A 16,777-nucleotide genomic window follows, 5' to 3' on the forward strand; every position below is an offset into this window, starting at 1 on the left:
TTATTTTACTTTTTTTTTTTTTTTCCCTCCCTTTGAGGTATCACATGGAATGCCTTAATCCACCTCTGAGTGAAATTCCTGTAGATGAATGGTTCTGTCCAGCCTGTGCCCCCATGGGTGTCAGTGCTGCTGCAGGTAAGAGTTTTGTGGTATCCAGTCAAAGTAAATATTTTTCTCCTGAGTTAGATGATGTGAAGCATGTGCTGTTTTGAAGGGCTGTTAGCCCGTGTTTTTATCTATTTTAAATAATTGTTTTGATAGATATTCTCTTTAGGTTCAAAAGTTGACTTGAACTCTTGACTGATAAGAGGATCTTTGTTTATTGAAATTTTCATCTGCAGTTACAACCTGTGAAGTTTATGCATTCTTTAACCTTCATGAGGCAAGCCCAGCTCCTTAGTGCAACTGCATTGTATTACATTGGAAAGGCCTTGTTAGTATCCTCACCTGAGATTGCCAAGGTAGCAGCAATTTCTGTCACCTAGAAAATTGTCTTTCTCTCTCTGCAACAGTCTTAAGCAGCGGTGTCTGTGCTCATTTCCTTTCGAAAGGATAATGTCTGCCTTTGGAGGTGATTGGTTTAAGAAAAGGAATACTGCTCAATTCGTGAAAGACAAGTGACCTAGGCATCTTTTCTTTCAAGACACAGATCATGTCAGTGATGAAGAGGTTGCTGCCATCATGGCTGATGTTACTCCTACCACCAGCAGGCTGCGCCCTCACGCCCGAACCCGAGCTATCGCCAGAACTCGGCAAAGCGAACGAGTTAGGGCAACAGTGAACAGAAACCGCATAACAACAGCCCAACAAATTCAGGTATTCTGGAAGAGCCTTGTGGGAGAATTGAAATAAGTCCCCTCTTAAGTAGCTCAGCTCTCTGCATTGACTGTCTAAAAAAAGCACAATGGTTAGCAGTTGTGGAGTTCTTTTAAACTGAAATGTGGAACATGTGCAATTTGAGTGCAGCACATGACCAAAACTCTTTATCTTGAAATCTGCAGTAGCTTCCTCTTAATCTGCATTTTTATCACCTCGGGTATGAGCAAAATTGTATTTTTATTCCCAGTGGCTGTAAACGCACAGTTTGTGCACCACTTCTGGTTTTTTTTAACATGCTTTTTTGTGGAGACAGGGCATGTTTATTTGACTTCTGTGTATTGGCTTGTTTGTTGTCTTACCCCCTTTCCCATAGCGGTAGAACCTGTTGGTCATCACCAGCCAAACTGAAGAAAAAAAGTCAGTATTTTTAAGGGTTTTTTATGTTTGCGAAAATCAGCCTGTTACTGAAGAGAAAAAGCCCAGATGCTAGTGTCCTCAGTGGTGTCGCAGTGTGAGTTCAACCACATTAATAGGCTCCAGAGAATCTGTGCAAGAAAGTATCCCAAATACGCAAGGTCCCTCAAATCCTTTACTCATTGAACTATTCACTGAAAATTTCTGTAGCTGTTTCTGGATGTTTCTGTTGGCTGGGATAATTACAGTCCTTTAGGTAACTAGTGTGCTACAAACTGAGAACTTTCAAACTTTGGGATCTCCAGCCTGCTTTGCCCTCTGTCTTTAGCCAAAGCACTCTACCCATCGCTTGCATAAATATAAAAGGCTTTGAATTGCACAGGAGCACATGGTAATTTAGTGTGGAAGCAGAGCCTATAAATAACCTTCATGTGACTAGTAATATGTTAATTGGTTCTTCATTCATGCTGCTGTTGAATTTGGTAGAAACGTAGAATTCTACGACTTTTGAAAGGAAGAGTAGGATCTGACTTAAAATAAGGAAAATTCTAGAAAATTCCTTCTAGGAAAAGTCACAGAATCCTAGAATGGCTAGGGTTGGAAAGGACCTTAAGATCATCTAGTTCCAACTCCCCTGCCATGGACAGGGATGCCTCCCACTAGACCAGGTTGCTCAAGGCTCTGTCCAACCTGGCCTTGAACACTGCCAGGGACGGGGCAGTCACAACTTGCTTGGGTGGTTCCAGTGCCTCACCACTCTCACGAAATTCTCTCAAGAATTTCTTTCTTGTATCTAACCTAAACTGCCCCTGTTTAAATCTGAGCCCATGTTCTCCGTAATATGATAGTCAATAGGTGAGAAAGGTGACATAATTGCTTAACTGGCAGCTTGGTGACACACGTGCTTCTCATTTGAATCTCAAATCCTTTTTTTTTTCTTTTTTTTTTTTTTCCATCAAATGCATTTATGACTAACTTGTTGCTGACCTTTAGATACCTTTATCGTGTAACTTCTAATCCCCCATGCAGCACGTGCCAGCGTACCTCATGCCCTCTCTTCTGGATGAAACAATTGAGGCAGTTATTTCAGGCATAAACACAGCCATCTACGAGCGTCCTGTAACACCGCTCCCTGCACCGGCTCCTACACCAGTCCCTGCACGGGCTCCTACACCGGCCCCTGCACCAGCTCCTGCACCAGATCCTACACTGGACCCTGCACCGGATCCTACACCAACCACTGCTCCAGATTCTACACTGGCCCCTGCACTGGATCCTACGCCAGCTTCTGCACTGGCTCCTACTAGGCAGAAAAGAAAAGCAGGTAAGGGCATTGGGCACCTTCTGTGGTTCCCATCTGCAAGAATAAAAGCTTTGGGTAGATGAGCCCGAATCATACAAAATACTGTAGATCAGCTGTATGCTGCCACACCTTTGCAGCTACAGAAGTATACCACATGTATTTTCTTCTTTCCCCATCCCACCTCTTCCCAGAAGTATCTTGATGGTTGCTTTTACATAAATCCTAATGAGTTCAGTTTTTCTGGTCTCCTGTTTTATACTGTTGCAGCACAATGTAGGACTCTTTGAGCTGCTTTGTGTGCCATGGGAAGGTGAAAAGAGGAATACAGGGTAAAATTCAGTGCCAGCACTTAGCCAGATACTTGGTTGTCTTTTGTCCCATCAGGTAGGAGGAAGAAAGTAAGAGGCAAAAAAAGAACTCAGACAAAATCTTCTGCTGGGAAGAAGAGTTCAGGGACACAGCTGAAGAGACGCAAGAGTCTGATAAAGAAGAGAAGGGGGAAAAAGATGAGAGTAAGATCACGTGTGAGTTTCTGCCAGTGTCAGTATCTGCCATTTTTCAGCTATCTATAAAAGCACTATAATGTGGGATTCAGTGGAAAAAATAATTGTCTTGTAATGATAGTTGCTAACTTATTTCTGGTGGGGAGTATGTGCAGGACGTGTCCGGCATACTTCAGAAAGATGCTGTACATGGAAATGAATTGCAACTTCCAGGCAGGCCTGCTGAGTTTGCTGACAAATCCTGTTACCTGAACTGCAGGAATCGCACTGTAAAGCATGTCCTGCAGGCTTTGTGTTATGCCTTGCCATTCAGCTGTAGTGTTTACTTGGTACTGGTGCAAGCTAAGTTAAAATTGCCACCACCTATTCTTTTTAATAGGCTGTGGATGTTTGTGTTGTTGCAAACCCAGGTAATTAACCATAAGGGCTCTCAAAATCTCTTTCAGTTGTGGATAGTGTTCTCACATGAACTATACTGAATGCTCTGCATCAGCTTCACTTTTGTCCTCAGCTACCTTAACTAGTGTTTATATCCTGCAGCCAGAACTGTCCCTCCAGTCTTTAATAAGGAATTAACAATTTTGAATTACATTATCAAACATTTTTAGAAACTTACCTAGTCACTTAAATCTTAAACAGAGACATGCAGTCTCTGTTTGAAGTGTCGCAGTTAGAAGTTTCATAAATGCTTTAAAACAAATATAGAAAATAAATGCATACTGCTGCTGCTACCAGTGGTAGTAACCTGATGACTGTACCTTAAGTGAAGAATCTGGGGCTTTAATACCAGGGTATATACCTGCCCTAACATGCAAATAACCCAATCTCTTTATCTGTGCAGATGAAAAATGAGGTTACTACTCGCTCCCGTATTGCAAGAACTCTTGGTCTTAGCAAACCTGTGCGTGGGGCCTCACTTCCTTCCATGTCCAAACCAACGGAGCCCTCACTTGGCCTGATGAGAGCAGATATCGGTGCAGCTTCTCTCTCTGTGTTTGGAGATCCGTATGAGCTGGATCCTTATGAAAGGTAAGATACCTCTGGATTATGATTGGGGACCGAATATTTCACAAGTGTTGGGTTGTTTGTACACATGATTTTCTGCAGAGTGTAGATCTTGCATCTGAAGACAGCTTTGGATACACAGCTCCTAGCAACACGTTGGCCCGTTCTTTTCTTTCCTTCTTGGCTGATTTGCTGAGCTTTTAAAGAATCAGCTTTCTTTAAAGAGGTTTGCTGAAATAATAATCCTCTTGAAAACCTTTAACAAGATCTGTGGGGTTATTCAAAAGCTAGAATTTGAAGGAGTCAGATCCTAATCAGTCAGTTTCTATTTATTTATTTTAAGTGAACATAGCTAGTGTGTTTGGTACACAATAAAAAGTGACTTCACATAGAATTAAATGGACCTATGGAATCTTCCACGTTTCTCTTTTTCTCATCTTCACTTTTCCAGATGCTTTCAATTTAGGAGGAATCTTACTATATCATAGTTTGTGTCAGTCTTAAGCTTTGAGTTTTGGGGGTGGTGGTGGTGGAGGGGGGGTGCACAGGCATCTGAAATTATTGTTGGTGAAATTTAGTTTTCCACAGAAAATAAGTATATTGCACAAATATTTTGTAATAATAATAAACGACCATCTCTGACTTCATATCTGAAGTAGTGGCATTATCTACTTCATCCATTTGACATCAAAAACATTCAGACAATTTCAGGGTTTGTGTGCGTATGTGTTTTACCCACAGTAATGAAGAGGTTCCAGCAAATCCAGATTCACCAGTGAGTTCCAAAAGGAGAGTTCTCTCCCAGTCAGCACTGAGGTCTCACCGTCCTGTAGCTAGACCTATTTCTGTGGGACTTCCCAGGTAAAAATCCATCAAGTTATTTATTTTATTTTCCTTAATTATCTAATGACCCTAACAAAAGAGCAGACTGGTTGATCATCCTTTTTAACTCTTTTCTTACCTTGAGTATTTTGAAAAGAGTGTGTGCACGTGTGCGTGCACATGCATAGATAAATAACCACAGCTATTTTTTTTTTATGTTGAAGGATGCATGCTTGGTCTTTCATAATAGCTCTAACTATTGTATTGTAATTTTAAATTGGTATTTCTACCTTAACCTGACTTTTCTTGCTTTCTGTTTTGGGATTGTTTAGTAATCCCATTAGTATGTTTTAAATCTCAGTCTCATTAACCTTTAAAACCCCTCTTGCTTGTTTAAGAAGGCTGCAAATCTAATCACACATTCAGAGGAGGAGATGTAGGATATACCCACCTCAGCCAATTCCTCTGCCATTTGTTGGAGCTGAGAAAATTGTGAGAAACAATTTGTTTGATCCTGCAATTTAACAGTTGCTTTGCTGTGCTGGCAAGGGAGCGTTGCTGGGTGCCTCCCACTGGCAGGCACAGTGGGTTTTCAGGAATGGAGTGAAGGACATAGCGCAGAGGGGGAGGACACAGAGAGCAGGAGCATGATGGGAAGAAAAGGGATGGGGAAAATGAGTGGGGCAGGTACCAACCGAACCGGAGAACTGCAAGGCTGGGGGGAGCTGAACACTATGTGAAATAGGGAGAGTTCAGCTTAAATGATTAAAAATGTGAGAGGTTTATATGGCTGCTCTCTAATGCATCTGACTTATGGTGAAGGTTGGTTTCTCAGGATTAAGATAGTGTAATTTGAGGAGTACATTGTTTAGAAGGTAGAACTCTTTAGCTGAAATGCAGCTTTTCTAGAGGCTTGATTTGCCTGGTTTACAGTGAGTTTCCTGGTCTGGCCTGGGCAGCCGATTCTTTTAGCATTCCCATTTGCCTTACTGTTGTATCTTATGACAGGTTTTTGGTGTACATTGTTTGGAAATTTGGCTTTGTTGTCATACAGAAATGAAATGTAGCTCCCTCAGAGAGCTGGGTCTGTTGGTCCCTGTTGAAGTTTTGGGTTTCTCTCTTTTTTTTTTTCCTTTTTTTTTTCCTTTTTTTTTTTTTTAACCCCAAACAAAACAACCCCCAAACTCCCACCAAAAAAAAAAAAAAAAAAAAAAAACCAACAAAAAAACCCCAAAAACCCAAAAAAGCCACATCCCAACACCAAAAACACTGCAACCTTTTCAGTCTGTATTTCAAGAACAGCAAATTTAGAGTTAAACCACTTTCATAAGACTGAGTAATGGGTAGGGGAGTGTTTGTGTTGTCCTGTGTGTGGGAGCATTGCTGTTGTTTTTCAGTGAATTCCTCCTATGCCATGCTCTTAGCTGTCCTACTAGTAGGCACCTGTGTGTATTCTGACTGATGCTAAACACTGGTTTGAGCTGCATCAGTTGTTTTTAGATAGTGGCATAAGCCTGAGGAGGACACTTGAGACTGTGATTTGGTGGGGGGAGGAGAGACAGCTGGGAGAGAAATATCTCTGAAGTGATGAACAACGGTTTACACTTCAAAAATGCATCTTAAATGCACTGGAAAGTTAACCTTGATACACAACACCATCAGCACCACTCTTTACTTAAGATCAAAAGCATTTGCTTACCAAAGGTTTCTGGTATGGTTACAAGATTTCCTATCTTGTGGTGTTCTTGTGGGAAGTCAGTAAAACCCTCACCTGCTGTTTGTCAGAGGGAGATGCGGGCTGAATGACTCCAGTGAAGCCAAAAAAAGAAGTGAACTTCCCTGACTGACCTCTGTTTGTGCCCTTGGTTTTGGTTTCTTTTTAATGTAATGTGTGTGTATAGAACAAGTGCTGTAAGAGTAAAGGAAATATAACCCCTCTGAAACATGCAGAAGCAGTGTCCCTGCTGCGAGTCCTGAACAAGAAGCAGAAGCTGCCCCTGTACCTGATCTGTTGGGAAGTATCCTGTCTGGACAGAGCTTTCTCATGATGAGTAGTTCGGATGTGGTCATCAACAGAGATGGTTCGCTGACGGCGAAGAAGGCAGGTAAGGGTTTGGCACTTCACAGTGCAGTTGGCCTCTCTGTTTCATCCATGTCTGCCCTGGTCCTACAGGCTGCATAGTTTCAAACATAGGGATGCTCTTATTTGAATATGTAGGATAAATTCAGTAGTCGCCACCTGTAATCCAGCTAATAAGATTCTAAGATATGCTCTGAAATAGTGTTACTTGTCCCTGTTTTAAGTGCAGAGCTGAGATGTTACTGGATGATTTTAGTTTTAATAGATAGTTTTCTTCTTTCGAAAGTATTACACTGTAGTTTTGTGCTTTGTTATAAAAAACAGAGGACTGGATAGAAGAGAGATATCTTAGTACCCAATTTTTATGGTGTTTGTCATGCATTGCTGCCATGCCAGTGAACTGTACTTTGGTTTGAAGAACAGTCATGAGGACCTTGGCAAGAAGTTTCTTTGCAAAAGTAGAGCTCTAGAATATGAGCTAGTATCTTCAGCTTCCAAGCTTCCCTTGGCATGGTGTTATTTGGAAAGAATCTCTTCAAATTGAAACTTAGAGCTTTATTCTTAAAATAAGTACCTGTAGCAGCCTCTTTTACGGTCATTTTTATCAATCAGCAACTACAGGATAATAAACACAAATCTGGTGATATCTACAGAACAGAGTAATTTATTTCCTAAACATTAGCATTTACGTCAACGATGCAGTTGTCTGGCATTAAACCTTGAGCATCTGACCAAAAGAACTACTGGACTGGCTTATTACTGTGTGGTATGTCTGCAAACTAAAGTGGAACTTAAAATAATTAGCTCAGTATTTCTTTTAATGTTGGGGGAAAAATGTTCAGTTACATACTGAAAAGCTTAATTATTTGCTTGTATGCCATAGCTCCACTTCATAGAAAATCAGCGAATGACTCGAGAGCAGAGGATAGTTCAGGACATAACGCCCAACCAAGTACAGTGCACTCAGGGACCACAGCAAGCAGCTCCACTCCTGGACCTTCAGTTTCTTTGGGGCTGAGTACTCAGATCAGACCCTCCTCTTCCTCCTCCTCCTCCTCCTCCTCAAGCTTGTTTTCATCACCTTCACCCTCACTGAGCAGGATTGATCCTGCAGCAAACCCAGCACAGACTACATCAGAAAAGGCAACTGTAAAATCAGAATATTCAATGACACCCAGATCTGTTCAGACTCAGAACGTAGCTGCTCTGAGCAGGCATGGCTCCAGGTTAGATGAAATGCCCAGATGTAATGGAAACTCTAAAAACTTTGCAGCCACTGACTCGTCATCTTCAAAGCCCCTGAGCTGTAATTTGAATTCTGCCTCAAAAGCTGTAACTGTGAGGCAGCCATTAAAACCACCTTCCAAGAGAATTGACATCTTTGAGCTTCCCAGGATACCAAAGATTAAAAAGGAAACCAGCAGCAAGCAGGTGGAGCCAGAACCTGCAGGAAGCCAAAGCTGTGACATCCCCAGCTCCTGTATAACCCAGCTGACTGGCAAAGAGAGCACTAATCAGCCAGGAAAGGGTGGCAAGGTGGAAAGTCAGAAGTCAACTGCCAAGGAATCCCAGCAACAAACACGTACAAGTGGGGTGTCTTTTTCTACCAATACAGGTGTGCATGGCAGTTCATTGCTACTAGGCACTTCAAGGAGCAAAGGCCCAAGCTCTTTTGAGAGTTTTAAAATCAATATTCCTGGAAACGCAGGGCATCCCAGCAGACTCTCTAACCCAGGATTCTGTAACACCTTCCGCCCTGTGGATGACAAAGTGCAACAGAAAGAGAGTCCTTTGCCTCTTTTCTCAGTTAAGAAAAAGCAGGTCAAAAGTGAGATATATGATCCCTTTGAGCCAACAGGATCGGACTCGAGTTCAGCAAGCAGCAGTCCTGAAAGGCTTGGCTCAGGGATTCCACTAACTAATATTACCAGGACTATTTCCATTGAAAATCCCAAAGTTCAAACGTTTCAAACTGTCCGTCGTTTCACCCCTTACATGGTAGAAAATGTGTTTGGATCTGGAGCTGACTTTGACGTACCATCTAGTAACACAGAGTCTCATGATGACGTGACAGTAGAAAGCAGGATTGTAGAACCGATCTCTGATACAGAGGAGCGGGACAATATGGATGAAGACGACTTTCTAAGCAGTCCTTGCACTTCATCTGCTGTTAAGCAAATTTCTAATGCAGCGTGTTTCAAAGAGGAAAAGAGAGACGGCCCTAATGTGTTCTTTAATGCTGAAGAATTGATTAGACCTAATATTAATGTGAAAGTAGAACCAGATAGTCCCTCAAAGAATGATGGGCACCAGAATGTCCAAAACGTAGAACAGACAGAGAGACGATCACGTTCCAGATCCTGTTCAAATTCCAGCTCTCGAGGCAAGAAGAAGTTAAAAAGGAAAAAGGCACTTGTCAAAGAGCATAGGAGATCCCGATCAGGGTCTAGGGATAGGGCACACTCGAGGGACCGAAGCTCCAGATCTGCCTCTTGGTCGGGTGGAGAAGAGCGTAGCAAAACACAAACGCCAAAACCCAAGAGCAGGAGGTCGTCTACTGACCGTTCTAGCAGTCACGAACGATCTAAGAAAAAGAAAATGAAGGATAAAACCAAGGATAAAAAGGCAAAAACTTCTTGGTCTAGGGAGAGAAGGAAATCTAGGTCACGTTCAGGTAGTCCTGGAAGTACTTCTGAGTTTCATGAAAATAGGAAAAAGAAAAGACAGTCTCGATCAAGATCAAGACGGAGGGAACGTTCCCGATCGAACAGCATCGAGAGGACTAAAAGGCGGAAACACAAAAGAGACAAAAGCTATGAGAGGTATGATAAAGACAGCGGCTTGAGGTCAAGGGACAGAAAGAGATCAAGATCCAGGTCTCGGGAGAGGAGAAAATGGAGGTCTCGGTCTCGGTCTACATCTCGATCTCGGGAGCACAAAAGCAGCAAATCAAAGGAAAAAAGACCACGATCAAGGTCACGTTCCAAAGAAAGAAAACACAAATCAAAAGAGACATCACTTCCTCCTCCACCAGAAAAGGATCAAAAGCCTCCAGTTGAAAATGTGTCCAGATGTCTGGAGCAACCCCATTCCTTCAAACAAGAGCCAAAGGAGGAGCTAGTACTGGAAGAGCTTTCCATAACCATCCAACCAAATGTCAAACTTGAGGAAGTACAAGCTGAGACCCCAGTTCAACTGAGAGAGGTCCAAGAAATTATAAAGGTAGAGCCCATCTGTAAGGAAGTGACCAATGAAACTGCATTCCCTGTGCCAGAGATCACAGACATTTGTGTTCCAATTGGCAATGTGGATTCTTTTGCTGAAGCAGAATTAATGAGCAGTGATCCAGCAGTGCTTGGTAGCTGTAACAATACAAACCTTGAGATTACAGTTAAAATAGAAAATACTGCATTATGTCCATCTCTGATGGAACCACCCCCAAAGAAGGAAGTTATCATACATGCTCCAACTGAGGCTGCACCAATTCAAAGCCCATCCAAAAGCAAAATAACAGATTGTGTGAGGGAGCTTAAAGATGAGTGCCTTGTGTCAAATGAGAAAACTGGTAATTTCAGTAAGCCTGAACTGGAGGTGGTACCTCAGGGTCCTGCATTGAAATCAAAAGCACCAGTGAAAAGAGTTACCTGGAATCTTCAAGAGGAAGAAAGCGGCACATTGTCTGCTGGAAAAGCTCCAAGTAAGTCTCTCATTTGGAAAACAAACAGCAGTTGAATCAGGCTGTATATGGCTTAGGGTTTCAGTGCCTAGCTAAACCTGGTTGTAGTGTAACAGCTCTGTCATGTGAGCTGGGGTGTTCCTGTGGTTTACAATCCCAAGAGCTGGCATTTTGCACTTGCTGAAATCATGAGGTGAGTTGTGTTAATGAATCGGAGAGGACATGCTGTCAGCACAGCTCAGCGAGCCAGCGGCAGCTTGTTTGGCCATGCACCCATTGCAGCCAGATCTCTGAAGGGCAGCCCGTGTTCCACCCTTCCTACAGTTAACTAGAATGGTGGTTTTGCCTTCAGAATCTGTAAACGTTTCTGGGAACTGAGGAGCATGACAGATCTCTGTAGCTTGGTCCTCTGAGCTCTGCTAAACCAAAGCTGCAAGAAACAGCTTGGCTTGGGACCCTCTGCTATGTCGGCTGACAGAGTTGCTTTTGTGGTTCTCATTGGTTACTCATACAGAAACCCAGGAAAAAGCAATTGCTAAAGGGAATGACAAGTCCTCTATCATCAGAAGCTTTAAAACATTGATGACCGCTAAACAAAATCCTTCTGTAGCTAGCTTTGTTGTTAGGTCCTTTTTATTTTAATTGTTTAAAATATAACTGGCTTTAAATCTTTGACTTGTTTATTTTATTCATAAATGTTCTCAAATGTTTTCTTTTCCTTCTCTTGGGAACCTAGGGATGCCATTTTACAAACTTCAGCGAGCAAAAGAAGGTGCCTGGAAAGCAGAGGACTTGAACCAAACGTTAAATCAGGTGCAGTTAAATGAGCCTCCTCCAACCAATTATATGATTCCTGAGCCTATGTTTCCTGATCTAGATTCCTCTCAGGTTGGTTCCTGTTCCAGCACCCAAGTGTCATGGAAGGCATCCCACCTCATCTGTGCCCTCGTTGTGCAACACCTTCCTCTCATGGCAGAGTTTGCCTTCCTCTGCGTGTGGTACATTTCATATAGCCCATACACCTCAGCAATCATTCAGTCTCTCAGGTGGTCCTTACTGTTGAAGAAGCACATTTTCTTTTAATTCTGCGCTATACATGCAGCTTCTGTTTTCACTGGTAACTTGTGGAAAGGTGGTGCTGTTTGAGAAGCTGTGAGCTTCTCCCTGAGTTGTGATCAGGCTGTGAAAATGGGCCTGGTGGCATTGGTCCATGCCATCAGACTGTGCTGTCCACAAGGTAAAAGGTGAATGGGGCTGGTGTTAGCTCCTGGTGCACAGAGAGCTATTTTAGGACTAGGATGTTAGCCTCACTGATTTAAGCTAGTAATTACTTGTCTGAGTGGATAAAAGGTGCTCTGAAAATCATGATCTCATGATGCTCTGTCTTGTAAGTACAAGCATTTACAGAATTATGTCTGTTTCACAGGTGTACTGTCAAAATACACCTTTGACACCACCTCTGCCCTCCAGCCTTCCCCCCTATGCCCCTGTCAGCCAGCCCACAGTTCAGTTTATCATGCAAGGTAGTCTTCCGGCGCTTGTCTGCATGGCAGGACAGAGCCTGACTCCAGAGCCGGGCAGCCTGGCAACTGCATCTGAACCAGGAATCCAAGCTGCTTCTGTTGGAAACGCAGAAGAAAATATCGAAGCACCCAAACCTCCAGTGGATAAAATAAAAAACGAGGAAGTGAGTGAATGCTGTCAAGTGGCAAATGCATGGCATTAATGAGCTGTTTATTTGAACTTTTAAAGTTGGGGGGGTGGGGTAGGGTGTTAACTTTCTTTATGCTCTGTTTTCCCAGCCCCTCTTGTCACTGTTGGTTTTGGTGCCTGACTATGCTAACCCAGTAGTGGCAGGCAATCCTTTCTTTGATTTCTCTTGGGATTTATTCCATTTGGTGATTCCCCTTTCTACTGCTACATCACAAGAAGACAGAGAGGGATTAAAGCATCCAAAATACATTCTGAGCATTCTGAAACTTTCTTGCATGAATGTTTGGAAGGGACTTTCCAAAAGTCAGAATGTCACAATTTCTCTTAAACACCTGGTTTTCTCCTTTCCCCTACAGCTTTGAAATTAATGTCAATTCTCAAAACAGTGCTATAGAGAGGTAGGACTCTATCTTGCTACTTATCAGCACTGAAAGTGCAGATATAGTAAAACACTTTGGAGATTTTGCAGTAGTAGTCACTTGCTGCTAAGTTTTGGGTTTGTTGTACAGACCATCTGCATTTATGCATAGTGGATATTAACACAAGAACAAAAACTTTCTTGGCCAATTATTTTACTTTCTACCACAAAACAGTAAGATACTTTTCCCACTGAACCTCCATTTATGAGCAGCAGTTTTTATGAACTTGTCTTGGTGGAATATGTTCTGATGTCATCTGTAATCCTTAATTTATAGGCAACTCTGTAGTTTTCAGGATGCTTTTAGAGCTACCTGAAGCTTCATATTCGCAGCTATTAGTTGCTGCTTTTAGAATCTAATGCCTCTTGATGGGTGTATGTTTACTTCACAGCTGTTGGAAGGGAAGGAGGAGACCGAAACTAGTAAGTGGACACTGTAGTCACTTGCTTAAATCACATTCTCTAAGACATAGAATTATTGTTCATAAAACAAGGGTTCCTCATAGCATGAATTGGTATTTGTTTCAAGACTGCAATTTTCAGGGAAGGAAATCTTTTGAGGCTAGCTCTTGCTTGGGTCATTGAAACCATGAAATGAATATTTCCATTGTTAGAGGATTTCTAAGAAAAATAAATTCAGAAACCATTCCTGAGATAGCACAAGTTAATAAACTTCTCTTTACTGTGCAGTATATGAAGAAGCTTCACATGCAGGAAAGGGCTGTGGAAGAAGTGAAACTTGCTATTAAACCCTTTTACCAGAAGAGGGAGATTACAAAGGAGGAGTACAAGAGCATTCTTCGAAAAGCAGTGCAAAAGGTAAGGTGACAGTGAAATGGAGAGGAGGAGCTGTGCAGATCGTTAAATAAGTGCACTTAAGATTAAGATTGCACTTGCCAGCTTCAACAATTACATGCTGTAACTGAGTAGCACATCTTTGGACTCATATTCTTCAGTCTTGTGGTAATATGGTAGTTGCTTTAAGCAGGACTGATTCGTGCCATTGATGAGAGCTGTCAGGCTGTTCCTTTTAGAAGATCATGTTTTCAGTGGTCTGGAATATTGCTAAGCTTAAACTGGCTGAGCTGAAATGTTAAATGGTACGTGCCTTGGGTGAGAATGGTCAAATCTCTCTCATTAAGAACTTAGGCCAGTATCATCAAGCTGTTCTGATAAAGTGAGAAAATACTTTGTACATTAATTCCTTAGCATGTGTTGTGTCCCTGAACTTTGGAAGAGGGCCTTGCAATTTGGCCGATGTTGACTTTTGTCTCAAATCTTAGTGCTGACCAGATCGTGGCTAAAAAGGACCTGATCAGCAGGTAAATGTTGTCTTGTGAGAGCAAGTAATGCTCTTGTGGTCAAGGCAGTTAAATGATACCCTGGAGAACTGTATTCTCTCCCTGCTGTGCATTCCTGCTATCGCTGAGAAATTCCATCATAAATCAAAATTCCTGAGATAGTGGCTGCAATTTCACATCTTCTGCGTGACCCGTATGAGCCTCAATGTGGTTTGTAGGAGAGCTGAGCAACATCAATTGCTGCTGGAGTCACTGTGAACTCTTTTCTGAACGCTGGTAAAGTTCTTTGTAGGGTCTATTCTCTTTCTCCCACATCTCAAAATGGGCCCTTGAAACTGCCAGATTCTTTTAATCTGAGCATCACTTCCTCAAAATCATCAAAAAAGTGGAAAATCAACACTTCCTTGGTTACCGTGGATTGTGTAAAACTGGCTGGGCAGAAGAGCCTGTAGTAAAAATAAATAAATCTGCTTTCAGAGATGCTGCTTCATTCAGTTGGTGCTCAGTAGATAAAGTCTGGGCCGTTTTTTGAATGCTTGAAGTAAAATACTGCTCTTACCCTTATCAAGTTTTCTGCTTTCTGTATTCTGCTATGAGACTTGAGGGCCTATGCAGGAATCGATTCCTCTGTGAAGCTTAGGGCTTCTTTGTCATTGTCTGTTGCCTGCATGAACTGCTGTAATACTGTATTACTGGTGTAATTGACCTAATGCCTTTTCTAATCCCTTGTAGATCTGCCACAGCAAAAGTGGAGAGATCAACCCTATGAAGGTGGCTAATCTGGTGAAGGCATATGTGGAAAAATACAAACATATGAGGAAACATAAGAAATCTGATGGTGAAGATACACATGAAGTGGAAAACTGAGAGCAAGTCACAGCCAGCACGAGCTTGGACTGAACTTATTCTGGCTGCAAATACTATGCCAGAGAGCATAATAGCTCTGCAGTTACATCTCATTGAAAACAAAGTGCAGAGAAGCAAGATCATGATAGAACTTACCTGTGGAACCTTCTTTTGAATTGTTTCCATGTGGGAATGACCTTGGGTTTTGGTTTTGGGGTTTGGGGTTGTTGTTGTTTTTGTTTTGGTTTTTTTTTTTTTTTTTTGGTTACCTACAGTTGTAGAACTAAGTAACAATCAAATGTCTCAGACCAGCAGAGTAATTCGAGGGGGAACACAGAAGAGATTAATGTTTGGGACTCCCGGATTGCTACAGTTTTCAGGGTTACTTTGATCACATTTTTAGGCTGTGCACCCGTCTTGTTAGAAGTTTGAATCTGGACACCACTTTTCATATACAGTACATTGAGAGCTGTATACTGTTTCCCTTGTGTTTATTTATCGAAATATGGATTGTCTTTAGAAACTTCTGATTTAATACTTGAAATGTTGTATTTTTAGCCCGTTCGATGGTGAGCGAAGCTTTACTCGCTCTGTCACTTGGGGATTGCAGAAATGAGCTAACCTTTATAAACTGACTTCAGAAACACTGCTCAAGCCGTGGTGTTTATTTACGTTCTGTTGGAAGCATCTTGTTAGTGAAAAGTTGAGTTTCGGGGTGGGAGACTGCGTTGCACTTCTGTAAATAATGCACTGATGGCTGGTTTTGTGTATGCCTTTCAGGAAAAAAATAAACAAAAAGCAAGCATTGTGAATTTTCAGTAACGAGCTGAAGGGATGAGGTTGAACTGATGTACAAAGCAGAAATGTGACAGAATTTATAAAGTTATTTTGAATGGTTTTAGTCCTATAGCGGGTGTCATTTTTTTTTTTTTGTCTTACAGCTGCCTCTTGCCCTGGCTATTCTTTAAAACTTTCACACTTGGCTCTTGCATGAGGAATACTGTGTTTCTAGAAGAGGATGGGAGCTAATAGTAAGGATAAGTCATTGTTCCCTGTCTTCTGCAGAAGGACTGGTTTTCTTGTCAAGAGGCAAAGGAGTCCAGCACACACATACTGACCTCATCTTGCTTGCTTTAAAAAGCACTCCTTGTCTACATGTATTGCAGAGCAATCAGTCTGTAAGTGATCATCTGAAATAGTCACGTGCAGATATATTCAGCACCCTTGAACCTGACAAAAACCATCACTCTGTGATCTAACTGTGTTAGGGAGGAGACATTTAATAGGGAAGCTGAAGAGAAAAACAGTAACTTACAACTCGGAAACTGGTTTTCCCTTCATTGAGGACTGAATGTATATGGCCTCTTGGACCAGATGGCAGCAAAGTATCTTCGGTGAGGGCTTTCCCAGCCGCTTAGAGTGCACTTGGAAACGGCTCACTTGGAGGATGATCTTGCTGCTTCTCTTCAAAGAGAAAACAGGCTCTGTGGAATAAGTTTTATAAAGCAAATAACTGCAGGTATGGGGTTTTCTTTTTTTCCCTGTTAAGTGTAACAAGACCTGTAGACCTTTGTCGTGGTAACTCAGAACCGTGCAGCTGCTCACTCGCTCCACCCCATATTCCCCCCCGCTCCCCCTTGATTCCGAGGAGAATCAAAAGAATGTAAATCCCACGGGTTGAGATAAGAACAGTCCAGTAACTAAGGTGTAATACAAACCCACTACTGCTACCACCAACAATAATGATGATAAGAGAAATAGCAAGGGGAGAGAACGTAAAACTGAAAGGGGAAAAGGAAAACAAAACAATAACCAGCAGTGTTGCACAATACAATTGCTCACTGCCAACTGATACCCAGCCTGCCCCAAGCAGCTAT

The 16,777-nt window shown here is 42.1% G+C and overlaps 1 protein-coding gene across 4 annotated transcripts in view; it reads left to right on the plus strand.

Moving 5' to 3' along the window:
* Positions 1-15,809, plus strand: part of PHRF1 (PHD and ring finger domains 1) — a 29,757-nt gene extending 13,948 nt beyond the window's left edge. For 3 of the 4 annotated variants that reach the window (XM_030485354.1, XM_030485356.1, XM_030485357.1), the window contains 12 exons: positions 38-135; positions 644-816; positions 2,263-2,557; positions 2,921-3,060; positions 3,881-4,068; positions 4,786-4,905; positions 6,817-6,971; positions 7,830-10,643; positions 11,359-11,510; positions 12,049-12,309; positions 13,444-13,572; positions 14,787-15,809. In XM_030485354.1, coding sequence (XP_030341214.1) covers positions 38-135; positions 644-816; positions 2,263-2,557; positions 2,921-3,060; positions 3,881-4,068; positions 4,786-4,905; positions 6,817-6,971; positions 7,830-10,643; positions 11,359-11,510; positions 12,049-12,309; positions 13,444-13,572; positions 14,787-14,921 — 4,660 coding nt within the window. In that variant the 3' untranslated portion in view covers positions 14,922-15,809. The remainder of the gene's footprint in view (positions 1-37; positions 136-643; positions 817-2,262; positions 2,558-2,920; positions 3,061-3,880; positions 4,069-4,785; positions 4,906-6,816; positions 6,972-7,829; positions 10,644-11,358; positions 11,511-12,048; positions 12,310-13,443; positions 13,573-14,786) is intronic. The other variant, XM_030485355.2, reaches the window with a different exon arrangement.
* The last annotated feature ends 968 nt before the right edge of the window (positions 15,810-16,777 follow it).

The sequence above is a fragment of the Strigops habroptila genome, chromosome 4 (assembly GCF_004027225.2).
Source record: "Strigops habroptila isolate Jane chromosome 4, bStrHab1.2.pri, whole genome shotgun sequence".
Lineage (NCBI taxonomy): Eukaryota > Metazoa > Chordata > Aves > Psittaciformes > Psittacidae > Strigops > Strigops habroptila.